This window comes from Bombus flavifrons, chromosome 2 (assembly GCF_040668555.2).
Source record: "Bombus flavifrons isolate JBK064 chromosome 2, iyBomFlav1_principal, whole genome shotgun sequence".
Taxonomy (NCBI): domain Eukaryota; kingdom Metazoa; phylum Arthropoda; class Insecta; order Hymenoptera; family Apidae; genus Bombus; species Bombus flavifrons.
In genome coordinates this window covers 20,051,702-20,062,670 of record NC_138443.1, presented here as the reverse complement: position 1 = coordinate 20,062,670, position 10,969 = coordinate 20,051,702, and the positions used below count along the sequence as shown (strand labels likewise).

The 10,969-nt window shown below is 45.9% G+C and overlaps 1 protein-coding gene across 4 annotated transcripts in view; it reads left to right on the top strand.

The window, feature by feature from the left end:
* The window catches only part of Bap170 (Brahma associated protein 170kD), a 57,311-nt gene that overhangs the window by 30,618 nt on the left and 15,724 nt on the right, over positions 1-10,969 (top strand). For all 4 annotated transcript variants that reach the window (XR_011176073.1, XM_069131638.1, XM_069131637.1 and 1 more), the window contains exons 3-4: positions 452-549; positions 5,292-5,443. Coding sequence is in view for 3 of the 4 variants with exons in the window: in XM_069131638.1 (XP_068987739.1) it covers positions 452-549; positions 5,292-5,443 (250 nt within the window). In the remaining variant the exon portion in view is untranslated. The remainder of the gene's footprint in view (positions 1-451; positions 550-5,291; positions 5,444-10,969) is intronic.

Here is a 10,969-nt window from a genome sequence, read left to right as displayed (position 1 = left end):
GCGATATTGGCCCGGGGCGTTCCCCCGGGCCAATACGACGGAGCTACGCCAACGCCGCGATCCGTGTTCCCTAGCAGTGCGAATACTTTTTTGCTCTACGAGGTGATCGTTAACGCGAACCACGCTATTTTGCCCTACCGTCGAACAGAGTCGCGTCCGATGGTTGGCTTAAGTCGACGAAACAAATCGGTGGAAAGCAATTTTTAGCGACGTTTCGATTCGATTCGATTTTCTCGCAAACGAACATGTTTACAGGCAAATTTCACCGTTTACTTGGACGCGTGGCGCTCGATCGAAAACCGATGGTCTCTCGGTCGCAGAGAATATACGCAGCTTCGAGGAAGCTTCGACGAAGCGAAAGACGTCGATCGTTCCGTTGCGTTTGTTCGCAAACGTGGATGATACGTAGGTACGACGTACTGAATCGTTTCTTCGGTGTTTCGTGTTGCAGGTGAATACCAGAAACGAGTGGGCATCGTTATGCGAACAATTCCATCTACCCAACGGCTGCGTGAACAGCGGGGTTGGCCTTAAACAAATTTACCTCAGGTAAGTGGCTGAAACGCGTTCCTACCATCGATCGCTTTATTTTAGAAGCTCGCCGAGCTCGAACATGGCGTAAGAAGCAAGTGTACCGCCAAGTTATCGCATATCCTCTTATAAACGCGTCTATCTCTGGGATTCGAGCGCGTTTTAAGCAAAGTTTCGGAATTTCCGAAAGGATTCGATCGAACAACGACCATCCTCGACGCTCGCGATTTCTATTTCGTTACGTTAACGCGGAATATCGAGCTTCTCTTCGCCGATGCGTTCTTTCGTCGTCGTAATTTACGAATTAACGGGAGCGATCTGTGCGCGTTTACGCGTGCAGATGTACGGGGAGTTGCGCGCGAGAAACCTTCCAGTCCGTCTCGCCGTACGTAAATACGTACGGCACGAGGCTCGTGTTCCGCGGCGAATTTCCAAGTAAATAGACGAGTTATGGTAGTAACGTTTATGCTCGTGACGCGACAAGCTTGTAACTATAATCCGTGTGTTCTTAAGCGAATAAACACGACCTTAATTCGCGCGTCCGTACGTCTCGGCGAATAACCTTCGATTTCATCCACTTACGAGAGAGTAAAGTTCCCTGCGAGTGTACGAGCAAATAAACGAATTATATGTGTCGTCCGCGAGGAAAAGACAAGGTTTCGCGCGCCACGCTCTCGAGATTCGTTTTCGACGAGCCGGGCAAAACGTAGGCGTGAAAAATAGACTTCGAAGCGGCGAGTAAGCGAGTCCGCTGGGAATTTGATTCGGGGTGAGCGAAACGCGAACGACCGTCGTGACAAGACGCGATGCTCCATTATGTCTGGCAGTCCGCGAGCGTCTGCAAGAGTAGGAGAGCGGCGATGTTTTACCGCGCGGTCGGCACTAGTCGGCAGCCGCGTATCGGCACTCTGCTACCTACGCCCCACCACCGCCGGCATTTTCCGTATCGTATAGTACGTACGTTCGTTCGTTCATTCATACTGGCCTCGCTGTGACGAGAGCCACGTGGTTCCTGAGTCGATGTCCTCTCTCTCTCTTTCTCTCTCTCTCCCCTCTCCCCCTTCCCCCTCTCTCTCTCTCTCGATTAAGCTCTCTCTGTGCAACCTTGTTACCGTGCGCCGCTTGCAAACAAGGACGCCGGTCGATTCTGTCTCTTCTTCGCCGGCTCTTTCGACGACGACGTCGACGACGACGACGACGACGACGACGACGACGACGACCTGTAGTTTCACGCAAGCGATAGACGGATAGATTTTTAGGCACGATGTTTTCGTTGTTAATCTCGCGTCGCCATCCATCTACGACGTAAATGTCTAGGTTCGTAACCTGATCGAGCGGGTCGAGAACCGCATAAATTATCCAAACGTTTATAAGGTACTGCATCTAGATCGTCCTATTGTCAGAAGGAAATAGATTCTAGAGGAAGACTACCGGCGTCGTTGCTCCGGTGCACTCGGTTCGCGAGTAACGCTCTACAACTTGCACGGCCGTACTTTGCTCCAACTACTCCGTAACTATGAAACGCGATACCAACTGTAGAATAAAAATACGAAAGATAGAATCGTGTAGGCTAAAACGGAAACAAATTTACACGTAATAGGCTGTATTTAGCTCGTTACAGGTAAACTATCGCTAGAAAGTAAGAAAGCATAGCGATATCGGGCGCGGTAGTAGTGGCGGCCTGTGCGCGGAGCAACGACAGCTCTCTTCGACCGATTTGGTATTCGCGAACGTCGCGTCCTTTCGACACCCACGCCCAACGTTCGTCGATATATCCGCGTATTCGATCTCCTGCTTTACTTTTGCGAGAAATATTTGATTACGGTCAAACGTGGCGAGAAGCGCAGCGCGTTACGCAGAACGGCATACGTATTTGAATATTCTTGCGCTAGTTTTCCTCGCATCTACTGGCTAGAATCGCGGTAAACCGAGAACCTAGAATTTAAATACGTTTGGAAATACGAATACGAAAATACATACGAAGATTGATACGGTTATTTGTTCTCCGACGAACGTCTCGATGAACGTTAACGTCTACGACTATCGATCTTCGATGTCTTAAACCTACCATAGGTGGATAATTGTAATGGAGGCGGTGTAACGACCATAAGTGGATATACAAGATCGCTTGTTGTTAAAAGCACTCGCTTTTAGTAACGAAAGAACGGCGGTGTCACGGTGCTGAAAGTCAATTTTTCAAAGTCTCGGAGTGAAAATTAGAGAAACGTTGAAAAGTAACCCTATTTATCTGTCTTTCGATCGCGCGCGTACTTTCGTTCCGATAGTTGCTGTAGTTCTCGCGTTACAAAGTGGACTCCGGGGATCGAAATTCTGCTTACGAGAAGAAATTGAACCGCTCGCGAGAATTATCGCGCTAACGTCTATTAACGTCTATTAACGTCTATTAACGTCTATTCGCAACCATCGATCGCAACAGTTCTAACAACGTAAAAGTGCTTCGTTGGTCGGATCGAACGGAAGGAAAACGTTGTGCCTTCCGCGTCTAAACGCGCGTAGTTGTACTCGGGCAAATTTCAACGCTTTATTCCGCGTCCGCCGTTCAACGTACATAATTATCGTAACGTTAAAGACCTCCGCGATTTACCTATTTCCACCCGTTACGTTACGTCTCGTAAATGCATCCACTGTAAAAGATACTTGTTCGGATCGATCGGTTAACGCGTTCACAGGTGTCGTAGCCTTCCGCGTATTCGTCCGTTTGATCGACGTGAAATTACGCGGTTCGATGGAACGTAGTACGAAACTCTGAAGCAACTGGAACCGTTCGTAGTCGGGTGTTCCTATTACGAACGAATTTTTCCTTTCGTTCGAAGTAACAGGTAATATCGTGAATAGTAAGCGGACGAGATACTTTGGAAAACGAACGTTCGACCGTCGACGACCAGCTTTGCGCTCTTTTAAACGCTGTTTTTAAAGCGGCTTTCGGAAGCCAGGAAATTACTATCTTGGAAAGTGTCGATTGATTCTCAGTGGCTGGTATCGCTAGCCACTACGACGATCTCCGTGACGGTAATTGCTAACCGTCGCGATGGCCGACGTATTCATTTTCCTCCGGTACCTTTATTTTCTTACGTCTTTACGCGAAAATATATCGATATCGATATTCCAGTCACGTTTCTACGTATAGTTTGACACGCGAGCGCGATGATAGGTAAATATTGGCAAAAGAGGATCGGAGGAAAGAAAAAGAGATAAAAGGGGGACGAGACGAGAGCACGAAAGTAGAGTAGAATTCGATGGATCCGAATAAACCAGATTCTATCTACCGTAGTTGGTTGGTTCGTAGCCGGTCGACGCGGAATCTGGCGAACCGCGCGACTTCTATCGTCGTACGTTACCGGCGATTCTCGATCTACGCGACAGACGGCGAGTGGTGCACGGACGGACAGGGAGCCCAGAGCGAACCGCTGGTCAAAGTGTCCGAGTTCGGTCCGCGTCTACACCGAGCAGCGGCCAATCAGGCTCTGGCTCGGTGCTTCGACGATCCGCACCTTCCGTACTCTACGTCGGTGCATGAATGGATCCATTGCACCTACCCCCCGCCACTTTCTTTCGCCCACCCACGACTACGTCTACTCTACTCTGTTCTATTCTATTCTGTTCTATTCTGTTCTGTTCTCTTCTCTTCTCTTCTCTTCTCTTCTCTTCTCTTCTCTTCTCTTCTCTTCTCTTCTCTTCTCTTCTCTTCTCTTCTCTTCTCCTTCCCTCCCCTCTTCCTTTTTATCGTTGTTATCGTTATCAGTGGCGCTAACTCCTGACCGCTGTCTTTACGCGCGACGCTGTTTTCGTTTTGTTCGTTGCTGATCGCGGTTAGTCTGCTCGTTGCGTCGAGTCGGCTACGACTGCTGCTTCGTGTACCGTCTTTCTCCCTGTGAAAAAATTGTACATTGGATAAAGTAAGGAGCGGATGATTTTTCCATGTGTCGTAGTTTCCTAGATATTTGGAGAAAAAAATAAACGTATGCGTAATAAACGCAGCTCGATTACGCGTTTACTCTTGGCTAAAATGTAAGCAAGGATAAAATGTGACCATTGTAAATGACCATAGAGAATGTGACGCATTCGTTACAGTCTCGCATACGCCTTTGAGCTCGCCCGATCTTCCTTTATAAACGGAAGATGAGCGGTGGTAACCAACACGGATGCGTAACTCTAGACGGAATTCGCTGTAGCGGTACTGTGCCATTTTTTTGCCAATATCTGAAAAACCAAGCTCCTTTATACCTACGAAAGAATACAATTCAAAATATCGATTTCTGCAGCATATCGAAAGACCGTCGAGATCGAAGAGCAATTAGCTTTTCTAAAGTTTACCAAAAGTTACGCGACGCAGGTTTACGAACCTTTCTGTATGGAAACTTGAAGGAGTCGACCGTGAGTGAGAATGGAACGGAGGTTGTCAAAGGCGATGCGTTCGAGCGATATTTTCTTGGCCCATTGACATTCTTTGAGGAGAACACGGCTCAGCGTCGCGTACGTTTGTATTCCGTTAGGTTCGGCGGCCGTCTTTCGTATTCGTAAAGTCGGTACGAAGAAACGATCGTTTATCGTTGACTATTGCCGAAACTAGATATTTCTTCGTCTCTCTCGATTCGATGGACGAATAAAAGGGGTCTAAACGCGATAAGAGGTAGAGCGTCGTTGCGGTCGAAAACGAATGCGTCAGGCAACGACTTGTTTCTTAGTACAACGTATTTCGCTACGAGAATATAATCGGATAATTTGGCGAATTATTTCAGGTATCTGGACAGGTATGAGAAGGTACACTTTCTAGGAGAGGATGGCCAACAAGCCGACGACGACGACGAGGATTCTAGACACAGAAAGTGGTCTGCCAGGGCATTACACTCCGTTCCTCTTACTTATAATCATCATCAACACAATGTCGCAGGTAATTATCAAATCCCATTACCTTAAAGTTAAGTGCCTAGACCCTATCCGATAACTAGATCGCTGCTACGGAAATCAATTCCAACAACTGGTAGGGATAACGGTGACGAGTTAACGACGCAAAATCTCAGCCAATTAACCTTACGTTACCGTAACCTCGATCGGTGCGTCAAGTTGAGCGCGTTACGCGTTATACGTGTATCGTATTGCGTTATCTTCGAAAGGAACTACCAACCCTTTGTACGCGATCCTCCGTTCCTCGTTCCTCGTTCCTCGTTCCTATCCGATATCCATCCTACGTTCCACGGTGTATCGAATTTTCGAACCGTCACGCCGTCCTGCTTTCCAATCACATTTTTGTCGCGCCAAGCCCGCAGCGTTTGCCGAATCGACCGCTGAATTTACGATCGTTCCTGATAAACCGTTTTTCCCAACTTACGCAACCCTCTACTCGTCGCGGCGCATATCACATGTACGTGCACACGCACCAACCACTTTCGAATGCGTTTTCCATCGTGTATTGTTCCTCTATTTCTCTCCCTCTTTCCCACTATCATCCACGTATACATGAATTTGGAAACGTGCATGCATCAGCCAGGTATATGGATATCACGCATGTGTGCGAAGGACATGTATACGTGTCAGGTGCCACGGTTCAATAATTCGCTACGTTAGCAATTTCCGTTTGTCAGAACTTTTTCGTTCCACGTTCGGGTCCGTTCGAGTTCGTTCGGGTTCGCAAAAACCACCGCTGCGCCAGACAACAATGCGTTAACAGTGTTACATTCTCGGTAGGTACGTTTCAGATGCACCGCTTACCGGTGTTTTATTCCCAGAACAGGAACACGATTAAACTACACTCGTGTCTATCGTCTCGCTCTAATCTCTCGTTTTGCGTTTACCACTGGATACCACTAGGCTATTCGAAGCTTTCTCTAGGATAACCGAAAACTCAGTCGGTCCAACTAGCTACAGTTCTACGAAACTTTTCGAACAATGTGAAAAGCTACGAGATTCTACGAAGTTCTTCGCCGAACGTCGTACACGTATGGCTTGTTGCGTCCTACTGACCGCGTACATTTCGTAATCGTCTCTTCACACGTAGAATTTCGCTAGATCGTTTCTAATATCCGTAGAATATCCGATCGTTCCGGTATTCAATTATAAACTTCCCTTCGCGCGAAAAAATGTATCCGTGTGTAATTGCATCCTGGCCCAATTAGTTCCAAGCGCGCGCATTATCCTCCGCGCTCCTCGCTAATTCGTTAACGACGATTTATGTTTCACCGTTAATCTCGGTCGAAATAACACGTTGCTCTGTGTGCAAGGAGGAAAGAGGAAGTGGAATTGAAAAAAGTTGCGTGAAACGCAGATAGAGGGAAAAAGAGAGAGAGAGAGAAAGAGAGAGAGAGAGAGAGAGAGAGTGAGTGAGTGAGAGAGTGAGTGAGTGAGTGAGTGAGTGAGTGAGTGAGTAGCAGTGTCGAAGAACGCGGCGCGGCGGATCTGTGTGGTGGATCGAGGCGAGGCGGCTCAAGTGCGTCTGTGACGTGCAAACACGCGAGCGCAGGGGCTCCGGAGAACCGAGTTGAGTCGAGCCGAGCCGAGCCGAGCCGAGCCGGGCCGAGCTATGAAAACAGGTGAAAGCTCCGAAACGTGTTTCGTAAAAAAGCATCGGTTAAGTGTGTTGCGAGAATATCTGCGCTCGCGCTATAAACGCGCACTACATGCAACATGTAGAGGCGGCAACGGGTTATTGACGTGTTTCTGCGGAGCTGTGCCGGCCGAGAGGAGGATGTAGAGATAGAGAGCCAGTCTGGCTGGAATGCGTACGTCTACGGTCTACGCGATACAGACGTACATACGTAAATATACGTGCACCACGACCTATACACGTATATTATATACATGTATACACGTACACGTATAATACGTGTACATGTACACGTCGATGGGGCTTCGTGTGCCAGGGAGTGAGAGTAGAACGCGCACAACGTGTGCAAGATAATTTAATGGGCAATAATCATGACACACATAGAATCGCGCATACACCTCCGTGGCCGCGCTTCGACTGTCGGAACGCGGGTCTATATTTTCTGCGCATGCGTACGATCGACTAACAGCTTCGTACCGAACTGCTCGCCACCCCACTTTCCTCTCTTCTCGTTTCTTCGTTGCTCTTTCCTTTTCCTTCCCTCTCTTTCCACTACTTTCCGAACGATACGCCGCACTGGGAACGGTTGGGTGCTGAACGTTCGGTAACTTAGCACTTTCGGTCGCTTCAACGATTTCCACTGAATTCGCTGAAACTCCGGATTGACCCGACCGCTAACAAACCTGACGTTTCCTCGCACGCTACTTCTCTTTAGATCGGCTCGAACACGTTGACTTTTATACCACCGCGACCGCTATAGTTTTTCGCTATAGAGAAAACTGGTATTCTAGCTTATTATTTTACAATTTTCTGAACATACGTTTGATAATTTGTTCGTTGAAAAGACCGGCAGGTATTTCAGCGTCGATGTTTTATCATCGTTATTGCGCAGATAACGCGTACAGCGTTCACTTACGCGTGTCTCGTGTAATTTAAAGCACGTTGCCATACAATTAACATCGCTTATTTTTATCCGATTACTGGAACGGGCTTAATTGTATCAACTAATTGTTATATTCTTATTTCTTGATTATATTCTCGTGTCAATCTTTGAATCGTTTAAATCAAGCATTATCCGATATGTTCTAAGAACAGAGGGAGGGGGGGGGGTAAACATTTTTATACGAGCAAACATTCTGGCATCGTTAATAAATCGTATTAATAATATATCCTCTATGTGTGCGAACCAGCTTTTAATATACTGCAAATCAGCAAATTCGTGTAATAATAAATTCGATTCTTTTTAACACACTTTTCCAAATGGAATGCTAGTACGTAATTACGTACATGTAATTTACATTGATACATATTTACAGCGTGCGCTATCTTCTCTTACATGTTTAGTATTTTCATTGTAATTTTTCAATAAACCTTACTGCGACTTAAATCTGAATAACATTCTTTCTCATTTTTATTCATAGAACATATTCATGAACCGTGGCTTATACAGTTCTTGCGCATCTTAGATTTTTTAATAACTTAATTTCTGTAGAAGGTAGAAACGTCAAACTCGAATCGAATAAAACTAAATTGATTCTAGGTTTATTTAAAAAATTACTATTTCGTAGTTACCGGTGTTGTCTTATTTTTGAAAGAGACGTGCCAACATTTTCTTAAACTTGCCTCGGTTATACCTTTTCTTACGATAACGTTTTAAGGTATTAATTTGCTCAACAGAGCCTCGCTTTGCAAACAATCTTCTTGCTGAGATAACAAATATGACCGATCTCATAATCCAAGAACAATAATAGCGATACGTGTGTTTAAAAATTTCAGAAACGTACGAATACTTGTATTTAAGGAAGACGAAGAACATTTCATAACCTTATTGCAACTACGATATTTAAAAAATAATTCTTTCTAAATTTGTAAGGGAAATACCTACGTAGCAGGTATTTGAAGATATCGCGTTTTAGGTTGGGCAATTGCGTATCGTCTATAAAATTGTTTGTAAAAACAGTGCGTCATAAAATTATTGGCAATTGGAACGGTGTATGGTCATTTGTAAAATCAACTAGACGCAGCATGATGCGTGATTTTACGATGAAATAATGGGCGTGCACCCACAAAATCGATGCCGCGCGTTTAAGGAGCGTGTACATTGTACACGTATATACATACACGCATACACGCATACACGCATACACGCATACATACATCGGTGCGAAGTCCTATCTTGCTCGCTCGCGCTGCATGCGCGCGTCCATGCGTAACATTATATCGAGGCGTGGAAGTTTGTGTGTGGCGCGCGCGCTAAACCGTTCGTTAAGCATTCGCTACGCGTAGTCATTGAATTGAACTTCAACGTTGCCACTGACTAGGTTCATCGACGCTCGCAACTCGCGCTTCCGTTTCTTCTACGTCGAGTTAATTCGACGGAAAACAGATGTGCTCGTTGATCGAGGCGGTACGTATGAAAACGTATATGAAAAACGTATCTATCGTAAACGATAACATTTTTCAGCCTATTCGATGGCTATCTTCCACGATAGTTTTGACTAAACTACTTGAAATAAAATAACGATTAGACAGATCGACGTTAGTCGATATACGAATAGATGCCCGGATGAACGTAAACTAAACTATCTAATTTTCTTTTTGATTCAAGTTTATACCCTTGTTAGATTTGATAAATGCTTAATAACGAATAATCGGTTACTTCCTAGTATCGATATCATATATAACGTAAAAGAGTGAAATATATCGATGACATATTTGGCGGTTGAATAATAGCTCGCGTTAAATTTCGTTGCGTTTCTTAGATTTTCTTTGTTAAAATGCACGCTTAACCTCACTTTCTGCGAAACCCGGTGCTCGCAATTGACTAGGTAATCGGAATTAGCCCAACGATGTAATCGAATACAAAACGTTTGGTTATATACGTTCTGTTGGCTACTTGAATCTCGTTACGTTGGAATACGTGGATCGGCTAGAAAAAGCGGCGGAAAATTCGGGAAAAAGCAAAAGAAATATCGAGATCGAAAGAGAGATAGAAAAACAAAAGAGAGAAGTAGCGTGGTGGGAAGGAGAAACGGGCGTGTGATAAAGAAGCGTAGACAGAGATGGAGACACGATGCGAGAGTCACAATCAATAAGCGTTTGCGGGGATAGGTGTTCCGTGAGTCCTCGATCCTCCCAGCGTAATACAGCATTCTGCACGCTTGCGCGATGCTCCGTAGCTCCCGATTTTAACCCCCACCAACTCTTTTCAGCTCTACGCGTTTATCCCCACTCCGTCGCCGTCTTTTTCTGCCTCCGTTTCACTCGTTCTCTCGGTTGCTACGTCGCCTGAATTCTAGCGTCATCCAGGTGAACCGGCTACTCTCGCGATTGGTGACGTCTAGACTAGACTGCGTGCCATCGATATACGAATGCCCTGGAGCCGGTTGTGCCACTGCATACGCACACAGCGGCGATAGCTTGTTAACGGCGCGGCGTTTGTCCTTTAAGGCCAATTAGCGGCGTCGCGTGCGCAGCGCCCCCTACACACCTTGCGCACTACTCGCTGGTAAAACAATGCCCTTAACCTCCTACGATTCGTCGTGTATCTCTCTCTTCGTATTTAACGACAGAGAGACTCGATCAAATTATCGATTGATTAACTTGTCACGCTGACCGAGAGTCAGCCTGGCATGCTTGGACGTATGCGTTTCGAGTATGTGCATATATGTGCGTAGTTGAAGGGTTATCGCTTTAAATAACTTTAGTGATCACCGAAGTGCTTGGTAGGATAAGAGGTTCACTAGGTAGTCGAGACCACTCTGATATTTGACCGAAATGTTTCTCGTATTTAGTGCGCAGTATTTAACGCGTAATCGACGATTTCTAACAAAAGATACGAATAAGATATAAATATTCTCTCTGTACTTTCGAACG